At 31.8% G+C, this 21439-nt stretch overlaps 1 protein-coding gene across 2 annotated transcripts; it reads right to left on the reverse strand.

The window, feature by feature from the left end:
* Positions 1 to 96: 96 nt before the first annotated feature.
* On the reverse strand, positions 97 to 20290 carry MPP6_1 (MAGUK p55 sub member 6). Of its 2 annotated transcripts, XM_051218469.1 has the most exons (11): positions 20203 to 20290; positions 19178 to 19323; positions 19027 to 19133; positions 16485 to 17030; positions 13534 to 13785; positions 9182 to 9313; positions 8227 to 8379; positions 4587 to 4782; positions 3730 to 3833; positions 1780 to 2007; positions 212 to 698 (listed from the first exon to the last, which is right to left on the reverse strand). In XM_051218469.1, the coding sequence occupies exons 2-11, from the start codon at positions 19197 to 19199 to the stop codon at positions 522 to 524; spliced, it is 1917 nt and encodes a 638-aa protein (XP_051073985.1). In that variant the 5' UTR covers positions 19200 to 19323; positions 20203 to 20290; the 3' UTR covers positions 212 to 521. The 2 variants fall into 2 exon arrangements, with proteins under 2 accessions (XP_051073984.1, XP_051073985.1); XM_051218470.1 differs by lacking the exon at positions 16485 to 17030 and having other exon boundaries at positions 97 to 698.
* Between the last annotated feature and the right edge of the window lie 1149 nt (positions 20291 to 21439).

A 21439-nucleotide genomic window follows, 5' to 3' on the forward strand; every position in this document is an offset into this window, starting at 1 on the left:
ATTTAGCAAATAATGGTACTGTTATTTTCTATGTAAATTGAACACACAAATTAACAACTTAGTACACAAATAACGACGAGTTTGTTTATACTAAACACATTGCCAGTTGTTAAACTATTCAAGAACTTCTTACAGACAATAAATGGTAAATTTTTACATTCAATATCCAATCTCTTTTAATTAAAACGTCTCAAACCAAAAAAAGCGCGTGCTACAAAAAATATTTTCTTCAGAAAAAAAGAACGTGGCTTGAACCGTAAAAAATAAACGAAGTGTAAAATCAAACCTGGATCATTTTTAAAAAAAAAAAACAATAAATTTAGAGGTAAAAGCTATTCACTTCAGTACGATATTATAAGTCGAATGAACATTTGGATATATACAAGCAAAGGATTAAACAATACGAGAATTTAGATTAAAGAAAATGAAACATCTTAAAACTAAGATATGCAAAACAACGAAATTATAGTGAGTGATTACTGTTTAATTGTAGTATGTTCTCTTCTAGATCCTGCCTTGAATTAATAAAGCCATTTAGCTGGTACCCATTGTGGTTCTGTTAGTAAATTATTTAAATGATAATTTAATTGTTCAAAAGTTGTCTCAATATTATCACATAATAAAATTAAATCCATAAGATAATTGTATTCACGTTCTATGTAGGTACTGGTTTCAAGTGTTTTACGAAATGTTTCATCCTGATTGATTAGAAAAAAATATTATTAACATTTTAGAAGGTGAAATATAATGACAATAGCTAAAATTATGGTATAACATCAAACTAATGACTTTTATGTTTCTATGCAAAAGTCAAGAGTTTATGTGATGTTTAACGTTACATTAAGTAAAAATCATAGTAGAAATTACGATTATATAATGATCAGATTGTTAAAAAGGATCACACGTTAAAAAAAAGTTTTGTTTACAATGTAAGAATAGTGTTGAAATTATCAATAATTGTTTGAAGTGGAATTTTCCTATGCACAAAATTTTTAGACAGACTTTAAAATTAACAGTTTGCACCAGAATAGTTATGTATAATCAAATAAATTTTCTCCATTGAGACTCAAAATCAAAATGTTAGATAATTGTAGTCCGCGAAAATCGAACAGTGCAGCATTAAAAAACTGAGAGTTATGACATTCAAAGAGATGGGCAATTAATGATTACATTTATAAGAAACGGTTCAATTTCATGACAAAGTACTTTTTTATTAGTGTACAGTTATTGGCCTCGCATATGATCGGTCTCCATAGTTGTTTGAAATAAGCTAAACGCTGTTATCAATAATTGACTGTTCAAAAGTTTTTAACTACTGAATATTATTTGAACATAAGTGAACTTTGCTTCATCTTGATTGTATTGTGATTACTCGTTACAAGTAGTGTAACCACTGCATCGGTATATTTTTACAACAGTGTGAAACAAACCGCTAAGTGTCACCATCATTACACGATAACGGTTATCAAGTTTGCAAAAGAAGCTTATCGGAATGTGCAAGCGCTGGTAGAAAACAATCATCAGACAGAAAGTTTTGAATTATTCTCTTTCTGTTGTTTTAAAGTTCGTATAATTTGTTCACTACTTAATACATAGACAAAAATATTGGTAGTAGAACTAACTAATTTTAGGTAGATTAATGTAACTCAAATATTCTCTATTTGTGCATATATCCTAAACGAATTTAAATAAATGAGGTTTGTTATAAAAGTAAATTTTACAGATCCACACATAATCATAATTGGAAAAGCAATCATTAAATTCTTAAATAAAACATACTCTTTTCCATTTCTCAGTGAAACCCATACTCATGCCATATTCATACATTGCTTTCATACAACTAACCGATGGAGCAGCAAGAAATACAACATAAGGCATAAATTCTGAATTTCTTAACTTGGACACAGCTTGTACCGAACAATCAAGTAAGCATGTACGGCCTGCTTGTACTACTTCTCGGATACTATCATATTTTGTACCATAGAAATTATCTTCATATTCGCCGAACTTCAATTTAAAAGGTGAAAAATATACATGAATAGAAGTGGTAAATGTATTGATATACAATCACTTTTTCATAGAATTACTTTATTCAAGAGTTAAACTGAGAGTTCTCACCATAACTTCCTAAAATGTATGATATAAAAGGTTACAGACCCTATCAGAATTTCTTTTATAATCAAATACTTATTGTTTTAAAGTGTACGTAAGTTCATTACTTCTAAACACATAGAAGACAGTATTTGTACTAGTAGTACCGAATTTGATATACTATTAATTGATGTTGGTAGTTGGACCAATGTAATTCAGCTCAAAAATATTTTCCATTTGTACAGTTTTGTAATTGGATTCACAGAAAAGAGAACTCATTGTTTAATTCATCTTATTTTATAGCTAAGTATATACAAAACCTAATATGTTCTACAACATGTCAGTATGGATAAAGTAAACTACAAGTTGTAAAAGTACAAAATCAACTTAGGATTTCAACGCTAAAACACTGAATTTAAGAATTGTTTTCTTTAGTTATTGATATTGCGTTATGACACAAAATTTCGCTACAATAATTTAGATCTTTTCTCTACATTCTAACCAGTTAACATAAATATGTGTAAATGCGTGATATGGGAAGAAAAATAGGTTAATTATTTTAGTGGGACCTGAAATACACTCAAGAAATCCATGCAGGATGGACAGTTGTTTATTAAGATAACGTAAAAAAGAAAAGTTTTTTTAACTAGGTCAAGCGTTTCAGGGAGCGCTATGAAGACTGGAACTAGGATGAGAAGTCCCGGCGACTGTTGACTTTACGTGCTGTAGATTTTAGCAGATTCACTTATCAGATAAAATGGGCTAAATCCAAAGAAATTTTATCATGGGCACAATTATAGCAAAACGTGGGACGGCAAGGTAGTTGAAGAGCTTTGCTAACAGAAATAATGTAAACAGTGGAAATGAAGACTGGTAAAATGTATTGCCATAAATGAAGAATATTCTAATGGAGATAAAATTGATCTACGCTAAAGTTTCTTTTCCGAAATGACTTTCCACAACCTCAATTTTTGTATAAATTGAATAAAATACTGATGATCAATCTCCAGTAACTTCTCCTCAACAATGAGAACCGTCAGCGAAATGAGATTCAAACGTTATTCAATAATTTTTGTTGAAAACCTAACTATTATCGCGTATTTTCAGTTCAGAAGAAAATTAGATCAGTAACGTAGATAAGCAGTATACATTGAATTAAACATACAGATAAACTGTAGGAAATCATTTACCACTTCATATCTATTATTTAAAAAGTTATTCGTATATACTGATTATAATACGTATGCAAAAGATATTGATATCCTACAAGAAAAAAAGAAAAAGACTTATAATAGATGTGAATTACCAATGATTTCTGCCCTTGATAAATGGTTTTGTTGTTTTAATAGACGATTCATTCAAACCAATATTTGATTAAACCAGTTGACTTATTTCATATAAAAAAGTATGTGAAGATTATTTACAAAATTCATAATTCATCTCTGTATTCTATCCAATTAAATAGTGTTTATTTCTATGTAATCCAAGCACAACTTTGGTAGAAATGACTTATTTTTATTATTACTTTAGAAATATCCTCTTCTATAATTTCATATTTAAATCATCTAGCAACATTCTTAGTAATGTTTATGTAATAAATTAAAATTAATTAATTCAACATTGAAAATTTAAATTTACTTCAAGATATTTATTTTTCAAATTATCCATTTCCATTTTCTCTTTCGATTCAACAATAAATTCACCATCATCCTCTTCTCCAACATCTAATTCTTTTGATGTATCTAAGGTCAATAAAAAGAAATAAAACAATAAATAAACACGAATTAATTTTAGAGTGGAGTAATTTAATAAAAGAGAAAATAGTAAAAAAATTCTTTGACGTGGGTGGTTTACCGAGATTCTTCAGATGAATCTTACATATGGAGAATTGATTTTAGATACAAAAAAGAGTCCTGCTACACAGCTGTCTGATTCTACTTTGAGAGGGGACTTGAAGGTAGAATACATGTAACACACAAATCAACCCTGAACCAAATCTTAATTCTTAACTTCTGATCCTAACTCTAACCAGGAAAAATGTGCAAACTCCTAAAAATCTTTCTAGGTCTTAATAAGCGTTTGATTAGACGAATCTACTATATTCATATGAATGACATTAATTATGTAAAATCTGTTTGCATCTTCTAATATAAGTGTTTTTCCCCATAAACTATTCATTTACAAAAGTTGTTTTCTTATTGGTTAACAGTTGGATAAAATTCGCCTTGGTCGTTTTAAACACATCTCTATACTACACTCTTACCGGCTTCAATTCATATTGAGTTCATAAAATGATATTAATTACTGTTGATATAAGACAGAAAAGATAATATAAGAGAATAATAATAATAATACAGTGAAATTTATTCATATTTATGATTACTTGACTGATTGAGATATTCTATACCATAGAATGGTAAAAAAACTAAAATAAATAAGCTTGATTGAAATAATATGTAACTTGTATACTAAAAGGAAATTACTAATCAATTTACGTGCAATAGCTGATGCATATCTCTCTCGATTGGCACGAATAAGCATATTACGTAAACTTCGACGACCAACTCCAGGAGCTCCGATTAAACAAATAACAGGACGCTGGAAACCTGATACCATAGCAACTTCTTCATAAAGTACAATATCTTTAGTATCATAATTATCAGCATCTCTTGCACAAAATGGTATAGTGACCTATAATGAAAGTTATCAACAAAAAAAACACATGATTGACCTGAAGATTTTTGTTCATCAGATTACTCATATAAAATGGCGATCTATATTTATCAACTTTATAGAGTTTAATCCAAGATCATATGTGCTAGAAGTCTGTTAAATTACCCATAGAATTTATTGTTTTTATATTTAACTAGTGCCCTGAAATCAGTAATACAAAGAAAAAAAAGGCTTATGTGGAGTGCAATTGTCAATAATTATGGTGTTTGAAACCTTGGTACTAATTTCTAACCGCTTCTTAGTTTCCCAAAATAATCCTGAACAAAGACAAAAAATGGAAAGCGAGAAAAGAAAATTTACTTGTAAGGTTAATTTATGGTTAGAAAACAAGGATATTTATAAGTATTTCTGTAGACTTGGTACTCTGAAAGCTTCTGAAAAGACCTTAAATTTATTAATAGAACTGGCGATCATCCGATAAGGATACGACACAATTTATCGTTTTCTAAAACTTTGTATTAAAAGTTGATTGTATAAAGTTTTTACAGCCTTGTGACGGCCAGAAAAGGTTTTTTCAGGAATTCCCAAGGGTTCCTAACTATTTTCCCGTGTTTGTCAGCTAGATAACCTCCGTCCACAATTAATTTGTTCCGAATATAATTGTTTCCGTTACCTGTGTCTGCTGTTTACAAAATATATTGCTACCTTATAATATTTATTCTCGTCTTACCATGTAAATTAGCATTAAACAAGCAGTGAGAACTTATGAACAACTGCTTAATAGAGCATATTTATTTTTAAATAGTTCATTTCATAAACCGACATTACCTCGACACCCATTAAAAGTGAAGGAACATTGGATAGCTGCTTTGTCCTGGATTGAAACCCTTTAGCGATGTGCACTCATGGTTACACCCGGAATATGAACCCACAGTCTTCACACCTCTCAGATAGCAAGTTACCTACAAACTAATGGGTTCACCTCTACAATTTATTTTACAATTAGTTGCGCAAGAATCATCTAGTGCCACTGGTGATAATTGTTAAACTCCCTACATGATTGAGCTCAGTGGGTCAGATCACAAATGAAAAACATGACAGTCCTACCCCTATAAAATCATTTGCTATTGTCTTTCTAAACTACTACAAATCTGATAATGTTCGAAACAATCAAATAAATATTTACATCGGGATTCACAATCACCAATATTAGAAGAATTCTGAAATTCAGTACACTTAAACAGTACTTTCTTGTTAGAATAGAATCGGAACGAAAATTGATACAGAAAAACATGAATTCATTATATTTTGTGGTTTCTCATCAACTGCTTACAACCATATATGTGTTGAAGGTTAACATTGAGGTAAGAAATTATGTGAAACAATTGACGTAGATGAACGAAAAGAATTAAAATGTCGGTTATCAATCATAACTATGTGTATATATGCAAAAACAGGTTAGAGGTTATTTGGTGTTGTAATTCAAAAACATAAGGAGTGGGTGGTGCATTAATTAAATGAGGCCTGGAGACAGATAAGATCAATTGTGTGATAATTTTAGAGGTTATGAAAGGTTGACATAAGATTACTGGAATTAATGAGTTACGTAATAAGTGAATACGAAATGAAGAATTTACATAAGTTAACAGAATTAGTTGAGGAAAGACTGTATAACAAAATAAACACTAATAAAATAGTGACAAAAATAATTCACAAAGGTAGTGAAAAGTTTATTACATAAGTCAGATCTGAGTTTTTTATTGCTCTTGTTTAGGTGCCCTTTTGTGCATGCTGATAATTTTGAAGGATTGAAGACTTTCAATGGAATGCCCGGTATTAATTAAATGCTGAGTCAGTGCACTTATTTAGAAGAGTTACGCCTCTCAGTCTCAAATTCTTTGAAATGTGCTCAGAAATACGAACATGTACTATTCTTTATGTTCATCCAGTGTATGTGCTTTGGCACGTACTTATAAATTTGTAAATGCATTTGGAGGTACTGAGAAAAAGATGACCTGTCAATTTTGTTTGTTTGAGAGAGCAGTGCATTTCATATAACGTCGTCAGTTTTGCTGATGGATGAGCAACCTGTAATGCGGCATTTGTCCTGTGGTTAATCATTCCAATGACTTCATCTCCTTTGAAGCGCGAATATAATTAGAAGGATTTCTTATCAACGGTATCGTGCTTAACCCGTAAATTGGTTTTGATATACTTCTCTATGAATTTCGTTGGATATGCATTTTCGCGTAGGCGATTTGTGATGAAGGCAAGTACTTGCTTCCAGGCTTTCCTTGGAGCAAAGTATACGGGCGCGGTTAAAAAGAGTTCGTACAATTCCCTTTTTGTAACTTATTGGACAGAAACTGTTGAAACTGAGGTAAACTTTCTTGTTAACTTTGTCTGACATAAAATATTAAACCTGGGATCCCATCCCCGTCGTCAATTGTTATAACTTGTAACCGCCGATTAGAGGGCAGTGACTTATCGATCGAACCAATGACGCGTAAAACACGTGCGAGCAGTCTAGAGTCTTGATTGGTCCTGCTTTTCGTCTAGCCCAGCCAGTTAAGTTCAGAACACCAATCCGAGCTTCTGTGATATGAACCATTATATTTCAAACATACTGAGTTTATATACCAATCAAACAGACCACAAAGTACCAATAAAATATGAAACAACATTTGTACAAGAATTAGCCAGATGTGGCTGTGAATGAGGGAGGTAGTAATTAATATACTGGGTAGAACTCAAGAATGGTAAAATGTATAATAGTTTATGGGTCAAAATAAAGCTTATAATAACAGGAATATGAATGTGCATAGTTTAGTTACTTAATAATTATACAATAGAAATATACGTCTAGTATTGGTTCATAAATAGACCCCAAAAGTTACCATTCATTATTCTTGTCGGGACATAACACGAATACAGCGTACAAATGGAATTGAAGTGAATTATCATATTGATTGATAAATCTAACTTTAAAGTAGCCAGTGAGTAAATAAAACCTCAGTAGACTTTCTGAAATTGATGAACGTGTAATTAAGTGACATAGGACTAAGTAATAAAGTTAGTATTAATGGTTTTATTTAGACCATAGTATCAATATTTCAAGGCATACACTGTCATAACACAATTTAGTGAACAAGATAAAGCAACACCAGGTGAATTCCTAGTGACTGATAATTTTGTGTCGTTCATTCTTACGAGAGATCAGTTGAGAGCTGAGTAATTTACAAGTAATTTCTCTGATTTTAAAGAAAACAAAGGATAGTCTGAACCGCAATGAAACTATTTATTTATCTCCAAAGTGTTTAAATACATTTTGTTAACTATCATGAAACCGAATTTCTTCGATATCAATAGATTACTTATCGATAAAACTAGCCAAGCGCAATTGAAATAATACATACATACAAATAAGTGTTATACACAGAGAGATAATTAGTAACTATTTACCTTTTTCTTTCTACGTTTTGCAAGTCCACAAGCGAACATTTTATAAGTTAGCTCTTCTGGATTAGGCGCACTTTGAATAAAGGCTTTACGTCTTTCTTGTAGTACTATAGATGGAATTAGACCAGCACGACCATCTTGATTATGATGTCTTGCCTAAAAATACAAACACACAAAATGATCAGTTAATTATAATATATGGAAAAATCTAATCTTATTTGAAACTCAATCTTTTTTATCATACTTTCTAAAATAATTAACTGTATAATTTAAAAACGGAAATTCACCATGCTTTCATCAATAGATTTACGAACATGTTCGCGTTGCATGAAACTTTTGACATGTTAAAGTGAGGAATATTTTATTTCTATAGCAGTTATAAATCGAGAATATGAAGGCTTCAAGATAAAAGCCCATAAGGGTGTTGGTTTGAATATAACATTCAGATCAAGATGGATCGGTTTCTATTCCAAGGAATGCCTTAAAAGTATGTCCTAATATACTTTATTAATTTCCAATATTCTTTTGACTTCTGTATTTTTTTCAACATCGCTTCAAACAATTTATTCATATTCGAAAATAACGCGTTGTTTCACACTAAACACACTGGCGCGTTTTTTTGTTTTTAATACATTTTTTCTTTAGTTTACTCTTTGCCTACACAGCACACCCATATTCCTACATAGATCCATTAAACAGTGTAAGATAATTTTCAAAATACTCTTCATATTCCTTCATATCAAGGTTGCTGATTACGAAAACGTTATAGGCTACGCTGATATTTACTGATAGCATTATAATTCGAATAAATTTATTGTAAATCTATAACTTGCATAACCCTCTTCATAAATACCAACCACACTTCGACGACCATAGAACGGGAAATATTTTAATTTTCTCTGACAGATAAATAAAAGAATCACCATAAATTAAAAAATAATTTTTTCCGTCAATTTACCTGCCACCAATGAGGATCTTCTTGTTTAAGAACTTGAAGGACAGAACCGGCTGAAAATTTTAAACCAGCTTCTTTGCATGGAATTAAATTATCATTTTTCGGATCATAAGAAAAGTGAGCTCGAAGAAAAAGCTTGGGAAAAATATGAACATTAAATAATAACAATAATAGTAATAATGAATAAATTGCCAAATTTGGATAGTTCTTTTTAAACACTTATTTTCAAGCAATATAAAAGTTAGAGTTAAATAAAATAGAAAGGGGACCAAAAATAACCATAAAGGGCAATCTGAATAGTTTTAGTAAATGTAAAGTATAGTACCACATTACAGGTTATTTGTTTTAGAGATAAAACACCATCAATCTCAAAATTATTGGTAATCGGAATAATAGAAAATTATTAACTGTATGAGATTATTATCTTCCAATGTTGATATTCAAAACTGAATTCATCAATTTCGGTTGTTATATGGGCTCCTTGAACAGACGTTTTCAGATTACTTGTATTTACTTGTTGATTATAATTTGAATAAGACTGAGCAGTGAAAATCAGTTCGCGCGTTTGATTATGTCTGTATTCAAGTTTCGATATTCTTAATATTACAAGTAATAATATAACGTAACCCTTTGAACAATTAATAGAAATCGTGACCCAGTAGCTTAGTGTGTAATGATCCTATGTTTTAAGCTCTATGTACATAGCTTATATCCTAGTAAGAAAACAAACACTAGGATAAAAGTTTATTTAGTTGATGACTCTTAAATATGATAGAAAGCCATAACTAAACAATAGTCACTGGACACCCAGTTTCTTAATAGTTTTTTCCCATGAGTTAAAAGTATAACTGTTGTCTTAAGTTAACGTACACCTTCATTTGGCATTCAAATCTAAGTTATTCAACTATCAGATTCACCAAACTTTTCATACTACAACTAACGAAGAAATTACCAAGTCATACGTAGGATCATGGTTAACTAAGTAGTATTGTTCAAGGACTATTAATTATCATAAACAATTTGACACTGACATTGTCCTAATTTATGCTAAGAAACATGAAACCAAGACCGAAAGTTGATTTTACAGATAAAAAATAAAACAAATATATCTTATTGTTGTCATTTCGCTTGATTATGATGATAAATTTCCATGCTGACCAATTGAGAAATATTAGTTAAGTACTATTAATCACGTTATAAAACAGTACGACTATTTTAAGTGATTTCTCATAACAATATATCATATTTTATACGAATATTCGTCAAGATTAGAACGAATAGTTTGACAGTAATTGGGCGTCAAGTATAGAGAAGTCATTATATGTGAAAATTATATTTGAAATATTCTCAGCGATTGAAATTTAACTAATTCCAACGTTTCGTCCAGCTAACTTGTCTGAACTTCTTCAGGATAATAGTCGAAATCAAAATTATCAAAGAAATATATAGCTTTTTAACAAGAACTCTGTAATACTTATTAACAAATTTTAAATCACATTTGAATCCAAATTTATTATCAACAACACAATACTGTGTGAATGATATGCAATCTACATTGATATTCACGTGTAAGAGTAAAAAAAATAACTGTCAGCCCTAGCAGATTTTAAAATATGTAATATAACACAATGATATGATGTTAATGATCAATGTACTTTGACTATAATTCAATTGACTACCATCTATCAAGTGATAACTGTCTACCCTATAAAGAAGAACTGAAATTTCATTGCACTGAATTTATTTTCAGTGCAATACTAAACTGTAAGAAACAACTGACTTATAAAAATTTAATAAACTGAATTAGATTATATTTCATAAATATTGAAACTTTAAGTTCAAACATTGAACATGGATGATTTGAAAGTGGAACAATTTGAAATAACTAAAAATCTCCCCTCCTATTTTTTCTAAACTGTAGAACACTCATGAAAAAATTTTTTTGAATGTTTGATTTCGTGAAATTACAGTGTAAATAAAAAAAATATTCTGAACAATAATATAAAAAGAGAATCATTACAGTTTCTCATATATATGATGAATAATTCACTTGGTATTGTTTTACTTGAATCTTCCCATTGATGTTTCAGGACTGAAATTGATCAGTCTCTTATTGGCATATGTACATACTGTGCGTATTCCTCGACATTGCCTTAATTTACAAGCTTTATAAGCAAAGATGGATAGTGGCTAGCAGTGGAATCCAGGACGCGCGTTTCGTCCTGTTTGGGACTCGTCAGATGGATGTACCTGCATCTCAGAGTTGATGTTCACTCTGGGACTCGAACTCAGTACCGTTCGCTTCAAACGCCATCGCGTTATCCACTTAGCTACTGAGACTGATCAATTTCAGTCCTAAAAACATCAATGAGAAGATTCAAGTAAAACAATACCAAGTGAATTAAACTTCACCCCATTGCACAAGCACGTAGCTATCAGGACTGAGTAGCTAAGTGGACAACGCAATGGCGTTTGAAGCGAACGGTACTGGGTTCGAGTCCCAGAGTGAACACTGACTCTGAGATGCAGGTACATCCAGCTGACGAGTCCCAAACAGGACGAAACGCGCGTCCTGGATTCCACTGCTAGCAACTATCCATCTTTGCTCATATGATGAATAGATTGTACAGATAATATGTATTAAATTCTCATAATTTTCTTAAAAACAAACTTATTTTTAAGTGAGATCATAATTATGATTGAAGATGTTTGATAAGATTTCATAAATAATTTTCATTATTATGTTACTATCATAAATAAGTTAATTTAAAAACCGAAATAATACCTAATAGATCTTGTATTATCTCGTTACAAATATCAATCGATAACATACATTTCTATTTTAAGAAATGATCAAGTACAAACTTATTGAAGAGAAATAACACTAACATGAATTACTGTAAAAATGACTTCAAGAAGGTTGGAAATGTAATGTATTAAATATGATTTCAATAGTTTGAGGATTATTGATTTTTAATATTATGTTATAATTTGTGGCTTTGTGCCCTATTAATTTATAACGTAATGATACCGCCAATTACAGAACAGTGATTGATCGATCAGACCAATGGCACAAAAAAAACCGTACAAGCAGTCTAGAGTCCTTATCGGTCATGTTTCGTGCCTAGATCTACCTGTTATGTTCAGAATACCAATCTCAGCCTTTGCGATATGAATCATGTATTTCAAACAGTCTGGGTTTATATACAAACCAAACAGACCACATCATACCATAAAATAGGAAATAAAATTTGTACGAGATTTAGCCAAAAGCACTGTGAATATAGGAGGTAGTAATTGATAGACTGGGTATAATTCAAGAATGATAAACCGTATAATAAAAGTTCATAGATCAAAATAAAGCTTTTATTAAGAGGAACATGCATATGCATAGTTTAGCTATTTAATAATTATACAATAAAAATATATGTATAGTATTAACCTAGAAATAGATTCTAACAGTTACCATTCATTATTCTCGTCGGGATATAACATATTTACAGCTGGAGAATGATTCTGTTATATTTTAGGAGTTGTTATAGCTAGTTATTGAGTTAGCTTGACCTCAATTTTACAAATTATAGTGAATAAAAATAAAAAGTTTCAATTGTATATGAGTTTCTTCAAGGTAATATTTACCATCTCGTTAATTTATGATAAGAAACATGAAATCAAGATAGAAAAATGATTTTCTGCATGTAAAATTTAAAAAATATCATAATGTTATCACTTTGCTTAATTACATAGATAAATTTGTGTCTATATACTGTTCTTGATTACTAAGGTTCAATCTACCAACTTAGCCGAATAGCAAGGAAAGTAGCTACACTCAACAGTGTCAAGTATTTACGTAAACATGGTAATACAGTGCATTTAATCAAGAGAAGATTAACTTGTCACAAATATTCTACCAATTAAAAAACATTTGTTAAATATTTTTTTACTCAACAGTGAAATAACTAACAGGATTAGTTTTTGTTTTCAGAAATCTTCAAAAACCTTTGCAACCCTCTCTCTAACACATTTTTAGATTGATTTAATTGTATTTAAAATAAACTTGAAAATACTCTCAAATTTTTGTAGGTCGCATAATGTAAAGAAAAATAATAACATTTCAAAACATGTATATATGATTATTTCAATACTTTTTTATCACTAATACATACCGAGTTATATACTACTTGATTCCAAAAATATATATAGATTAAAGAATTGTTTAGTCAAATTGGATTTAAACAAAAAAACCCACTGAATTCCCATAAACAAATTGGACATTTTTTATTATAAAATTTTATGAAATAGATGAAAAAAGTGAAATTTTAAAGAAAAAATATATTGTTCTTTATTAATCTTACTTGTGAAGAAATAGGAGTTGATTGGTAACCAGGAATGATTTTCAATGTGACATTTCCAGATGCATTTTTTAATACTTTTTGTAATACTTCAGGATTATCAACTGGAACTCCATTTGCTTCACGAATCACATCACCTACGTGTAGTAAATCTAGCTGTTCAACATGAGAAGCAGCTAAAATTCGTTTAATTACTAATTCTTTCACTAAACCATAATGTGAAGACATATATTGTTGTTGAATAACAGTGATACCCTGTATAGAATAAAACAATATGTCATGTGATATTTCAAAAAAATCAAACTTTTAAATGAAAATTTCAGCATTTTATAAAAAGGCAAAGAAGAACTGATTATCTGGTAATTCGCGAAAATAAAAATATTTATTTGATGATGTAAGAAATAGTAACAATCAGTTCATTTCGCTGAGCAACAAACCTTCAAAATAATGTCAGTAAAACTTTCGACGTCTAGTCAGATAAGAATAGTGGTTATAAAAGAAATGCTTTTATCGAGAGATAACATACAACTATATAATTCACATCAGATCTACTTACATAAACACACAACTATTGTCATAACACAATTTTCTTAACTATTCACACGAGATGTTTCATATGCAGTGCAAAAAAACTTACTTTCATTGGCGTTAACATGATCCGAAGACCTGTTTAGGGTACGGTTAACAGGAGAACCATGCCACTTATTTATATTCGATAATTTTGATAATTAATTATATTTCCCTGAAAAGAGCTTGGATCAGATTGCCAATCGAAACGTTGAATTTGCTTGAAGTTTAATCGCTGAGATTTTTATAAATATAATCTACCTGCTTTATGTCTTACAATAACTTGGCGCCCAACTACTATGAAACCATTTGTTTAAATTTAAACGAAAGTTCTTATAGATTTAATTTGAAGGTTGAAGGGAACATATTCCCACGCTGACATCGACTAATCATCGCAAAAGAGAAGTTATTGATAAAACCCACTCAATTTTATAAATTAATCGGAAATACGTGCAAAAAAGTAATGAAAAAAAAGGAAATAGAGGTGCCATAAATAATGAGAATAAATATTTTCATTCAAGGTTGACAAATATATGTTCTGAAAATTTAGTCATCGATGCAAAAAAAATTTCCACAACACAACAATAGTATATGTATCCTTATTAAAGTAAAACTTAATCTGAACGCGTGTTATGGACAGTAAAATCTTCTGAAAAAGTTCAAAAAAGTGTATATGAAATTGTGTACAATTTGAAAATATTCGGTGAATAAGCTGTACGTAACACATGTTGGTACCTGCCTAAACAAATAAACTAAGTGTTGACATACAATCAAATGTCTTAGACTACTAAATTTAACAAGAATTAAGCTCAGTGGTTACTTTTGGATTCCATTTGTGAATTAATTGCCAACAAAAGTATATTCGCCAAACACTAACTTGTTGAGCAACATTCGATCATAAGTACTTTGGTGTTTGGTATTTTTCAAATAAGTATACTATTTGACTACAAAATAATTATTTTACTTGCTAGTTGTCCTGTTTTTCAATACCGATTCAGTCACAGGCTAACGTCTCCTAATGGCCTGGTATGGTGGAGGGCGAGGAGAGTCCTCTCTCCCTCGCAAAATGCTCTCACATGGCCACACGTATACCGCCACTGTCAGGGAAGTCCTACTCTACGATGGGCGGAGTTTCTCGAGGAGCAGTTAAACTGACCTGGTGTCCCGGAAACATCGATCAGACTGTCCTGCTCTCCATGGTCTGTGACGACTGACCCACCTAACGGGGCGGAAGTCCTCGAAGAAACTAACTCTTCAGGCGCCACAAATCGCCAGACCCAGACGACTTACATCCGGCACTTTTAAAGATGGCGGCAACCTGATTTAGAAACTGAGTAGATTACAAACATCTGGCACTTATAGTGTTACAAAATCGTGGAATGAGTAGATAGTTGTCCCTGTGTTTAAAAAGGATTCACGTCACTTATGCAACAACTATCAGGGATAAGTCTACATCCGATGGCGTCCAGACTATTGACTCCTGTCATACTTCGTAGGTTGTTCGAATCCCAAGAAAGATTAGCTCGCGAGGAACGTCGACTTTGGTGGCTTGGACATGTTCTGAGAATGTCATCCCAGAGAATCTCACGTAGTGCACTATTTGCCGACGCTGGGACTGGTTGGAAAAAGCGGAGAAGTGGTCAGTGTATGATATGGTGTCGTGATATGAAAGATGTACAGGACTGGTTTCTTTTGGTCCTTCACAACCACATGGTTGCGGTCCTAGAAATAGGGTGACACAGTGGCTAGAGACGTTATCAGAAATGGGTCAGAATAAAAGCCAGTGACGATCCTGCTGTAACTTTTTTTTAGTTTATTTATATAAGTGAACATAACTTCTTTAACTGGAAGAATTCTTCCTGTTTATATTTTTGCTAAGTGAACTGTTTCTCCCAATATTTACTATTATTATTATTATTTCACTTCCATACACTAATTTCTGCTCGTCGTTGTTCTTAATTTATTATACGCACTTTACATTCTCTATCTCTTGACAAATTCATTGTTACTGTGTGGTGCATATGTGTTTTGGTGCTTCCTTGTACCAATGTTTATATGTTCAAATAAAACTTCAATAATTTGGTGTATTAGGTAGTCATCAATCTACCATGTAGTCTCAATACGCATCATACATCAACCGACATTCAATTTACTTATTTCAACTGGCATGGGACTCCATTCTAATATAATCTCTAAATGTTGCCGACTGCACTAGCCTATTGATTGATTTTTGTTCTAAACTTTCTGAAATTCTAATATTACTCTAGATTTTCAAAACATCTTCATTTTCTATAACTACAAGCTTTCAAACTATATATCCGGACTGACTGTATATTTATCACATATACGCGACATCTCATAACCCATTAAATAAAAAAGCAACTCACTAAATCTTCACCATGATTCTTTTGAATCCCGATCATTTTTACTGCACCATCTACAGGTGGTAATGCTGGACCATCGCCACCTCCAGTAAGTGTAGCTTCATTTTTTCTCAAGTCAGTATACACATTTTCACTACCAGCACCGTACATAATTGATCGTGAATTATACAGTTCATTGGGGATTCCATTTCGATTATCTTTTATAATACCATCTCCAAAACTTCTGTCAGCCACATGTAAATTAGATGCTTTGCTGGCTAGAAAACTCCCTAGATTTGTATGAGTACCACCCAGGCCCGACGTCATGTACGCTACCTCAGGTAATTCAGGCATATCAAAGTGACTGGTTGTTATTTCAGTGTATGCAGTAGAAAAGCTACGCCATACTGGAGAACTAAGTAGTTGAATTAATTCATTCGCTTCTACATCCAAAGGATCAATGGTTAATGGACCATCATAAAGTGCTTCAACTAAGTCATTGGTAATCGCATTTAGATCTGTATCTTCATTCGGTACTTGTTCACAAGGATAAGATATTAGATCATATATCTGAAGATATTAAGGAGTAAAAAAACGAAATTCCATTGATTTTACTTCAAAGACATATACGTACCCAATTGGTCTTGGTTTTAACAGTACTGAAAATAGATGTTAATTCTAAGCCGACAGGATTCGCACATTACAATTCCCAGATGGCTATTCCACCAGTCTCATTCTTTATATCCAATAATCACTTATATACTTCTTGTTACTAAGGGTATGTAAAATGTCACACTTTGATTTATACTTTGATCTACTAAAAATAAAATGAACGGATATTGGAACACGAAGAGTTGGCGAACCGAAGTAGTCAGTATTACAGTTTTACGCATTAAAGTCAGAAATCCGTAGCCGATTTGTCCAAAATTATGGTATGAGTAAGCAAGTAGCTTATTAATCCAGTCAGTTAAGTAATTCAATGTACATACTTAGGTAAATGATGAAACATCATCGTTACTGACAGTGTAATGAGAAACACATATATTTCGCGAAATAACTTTCCACTTTTGTAAAAACCCAAACTAGACGACAGATATTACTAGAGATTCCAAAAACATACGTTTACTTAAAAACATAAAACTCTTGCTGCATATATGTTAACGAGCAAAATAAACAGTTTGACATGTCCAGGTTGGTAGAAAACAGATAATATACCTATATTAGACATGATTTCGTTAATTTGTATAACTACATAAGTACGAATGTAGCCTAACTTTAAGTTTTGAAAACGACATGAATAACTATCGTGATATTATCAGAGAGCACAAACGTGAGGAATATGAAAATACTTGGAGCTAGATGAATTAGAATATATGATTAAACCTTGAACAAAGCTAGGCACGAGATGCAGAAACAAGATTACAAATAATTACATTTATTCGTTTTTTGGTGATATATGTGATATGAACATTGTCTTGAAAAATATCCGATAAGAATGAGACTTAATATTCACATATTAGTTACAGTAAAAATTTCGAGGTACTGCCTTATTACCTAACCTAACTCAGTAAAATAGATTCTGATCTGTGATTTTGTAATTACTAGATAACTTCTGAAGACAAAAAGTAAGGCCTTATCCCGAATTGCTACAGCTTTATTATAATCGACAGGCCCTAAGTTCGAAGTTTGCTTCAACAACTCCAGTTTGAACATCCATGTAGTTTCCTAAATTCTCGCACACAAGAGTGCATACACGTATACTTTGTAAGTAATTTACACTGAATAAATAAATTGGCAAAATAACAAGCCGAATAGTTATCAACACAAACAATTTTAAAAAATTGAAGGCCTCTCTCAATTATAAATAAAAGCAGCTAAATAGACGGTCCATGAGGCACTAATTGTATGACTAAAGCAAATCTCAACATCACGCTATGACAGTTGTAAGTTGATATAATAATTGATATGAATTAAAACATATTGTAGAGTTAGAAAATTCGAAATACTGTGGACATTCGTTAATGTTGGTCTAAATGGAGGATTTACATGACCTATTTTTCGACTTTCTAACATGTACAAACGGGTTCTTTTTTAAAAAAATGATATAACGGTTATTTAAAGGTTCATGTAGCAAACTATAAACACTAACTCATATAAATTAAACTTACGAACAGTCTAACAATACTCAGTAGTGTGAAAAAAAGCTGTGAACTGTGACTATACGGAAGATAGGTTATAGTTTAGGCAGTTCGCGCAACCATTAAAAAATTGCTCGATACCTCACAACAAAACTGTATTTCACCAATCGTGATAAGGAAAAGCTGAGTTAATGCAAAACATGTTCGTGTAACTTTTTATTATACAGTCATTCAGATGCAATAACAAAATTCTGCGTGAACATGATGAGATACGAGTCTCTAGTCGTATATTACAAATCAATTCACTAAAGCATTTTCTAATTTTACAGTCATTATATCCCATTGATATAAAGTCAAAATGAAAAAATTAAGCACATTCATTGAAACAACTTAAATCATAAAAATATAGAATAGGTTCCTAGAATTACCTCTACCAAGTTCCCGAACAATTTTTTCGACAATACTTTGTAGAGTTCAGAAGCATCTTGATCGTTAAAGTGTTTTTTTATATTTTTCTTAACCTTTTTGAGGGCGGCTAAGTTAGAAATTACAAAATGAACAGCATTTCTCAAACCATACCTACTGAATGCCTTTGCTTCATGACAACGCTGAGAACAGCTCTAGATGTCGATATACTGCAATTGGTTTCGTAGAATTATTTCTATCAGAAAGATCACAGAGTATTTAACTCGGGTGTTGAACATTTATGCATAACCTATACGAAACTGAAATAAAATGGAAATATAGTATATCTAACAACATCAGTATATAAGGTAATGGACAAATTCATGATATATTTATTTGTGCCTCAGAAAAATGCCGTTATGTGAAGGTCATCTGCAGTGAACTGCTCTGTTAATAATTACAATATTGTGGACATTGTAAAATATATTTATACTACTTTACGGCCAACCCTAAACAACATCACTTAAAATGTGGAACATCAACCCAGAAATTAAATATATCCCATGTTATGAATACTTGATTTAAAGTACTATGCAAAATGCTCTGAACTTGAAGTACACTGCATTTCTGTCCCACGCAAACAACTGAAAATAATGGGTTTTTTCATCCCCAAATCAAAATGGAAATGCAATTATCGATCTTGTTTAAAGATCATGACTTGCAATACACAAAATCAATCATAGTGGCATATTTGTACTTAATACCATAAATTTCTGTAGACCTGATTTTTTCACAAATCAAACGCTATTATTTCGCGGTGAATTAAGAATAACAGTGTTGAACGAGGTTCCGTGCCTGTTTAGATAGACGAATAAAGGAATTCATAAAAGTTTGAACGAAATTACACAACCCAACCACGTCTTATTTACTTAACCTGCAAAAATGTAACGTCTACACTTATAAGTTGTGTTATTCCTGAACTCCAAAGCAAATTACCTATACATCACCATTAACAGGATTACATTTTTTTATCTAAATGCACCATTGTTGCAAAACGTAATGAGAAGTTGACACTGATGACTAATTTGATTACGTGAAAAATTAAAATCGAAATTCAAGAAAGTCATGTATGTATATAAAGTCACTTCGCAATATATAAGTATTAATAAAGTTTACGCCAGTTCCCGTTTAAGACTCACGTTAACATATAGAAGCTCTGTGAAGTCTCCTTTAGCATGAAGTAGGAAAGGCATACTGAACTATAAGTCTGTACAATATCGAACACCAAACATCGCGCTATTTACCTTTGCGTTTTTCTGACGAAAGTTCCAGTTTATTTTTTATTACACATTCGTTGTGGAATGACAAGTTCATTTAAAACAGATCATAGAACGGGGGGAAAAAGTATTATTTGTGACTTCTGTCGCAATTTCGGACAAGAACTTAACATAAGCTCTCGAGCATTCGCATAACAGATACCGTACGTTGTGGATAAAAAACTTTCTTTGTGTTCGAAGACAGGGAGTGAAACAGTAATTGAATTGAAACTGGTCAAAAGAATTGCGCTCTAAGGTACCATTTTGGGCTCACCATATTATTTCACTACTTCGATAAATTACCGAAATTATTCATGTTGGCGATACTAGTATTGACAGATGACTTTAAAGTTCAGAGACAAATAAATAATGGGGGTAACCAACATCATCTTTAGATTGATCCAAATCAACTACGTAAATGGTCGCGAGTTCGGGATTTGAAATTATTTCTATAATGAGTGTGTTAATGCATAGTGAACACCGTGAAGGTAACCAGTGGATAGTCAGCGGAACACCCCCCCCCAACTCCTGCAAGGACGAACAGACCTAGACGTTATAGTAGTCGTGCCTGGGAATCGGATGCGAATTGAAATGCAATAGTAGCCCCAGGTTGTATAGTCACGGAGCATTCAAATATTTTAACGAAATTTAAATATCATACACGTAATGTCATATCCTGATTAGGTTCTTCTGGCTCGCCAAGAAACCTACTTAGAACATTGAGTTCATGCATCTGGTTCATATTCGATTACGGCAGCCAACTTAGTAATCTTCAACGTGTAAGTATTAAGTTACAGTAAGGACTTTCCAAGCTTTCTTAGAACTAGAGATGGCAACTTTCCAACCTTTTCCTTTCATTATACCGTAGAATATAATGTGACCTCGTATTGATATCCCATATCTTAAATAATGATTTAAGTAATAACATGCCTCAGAGTCTATGAGAAGATGCTTCAAAGACCGGGATCGACAAATTTCACTTTGGTTCAGACCAATCAGTGAACCCGTTCACAGAGAAGCTGGATCTCCCTGGAAAACAGGCTGCAATTATAGATACAAACCACTCAACCTGCTATACTTAAAAGTGAAGTCTGTAGGGTTTGTCGTTATCAACACTACC

Source organism: Schistosoma haematobium, chromosome 1, assembly GCF_000699445.3.
Source record: "Schistosoma haematobium chromosome 1, whole genome shotgun sequence".
NCBI lineage: Eukaryota > Metazoa > Platyhelminthes > Trematoda > Strigeidida > Schistosomatidae > Schistosoma > Schistosoma haematobium.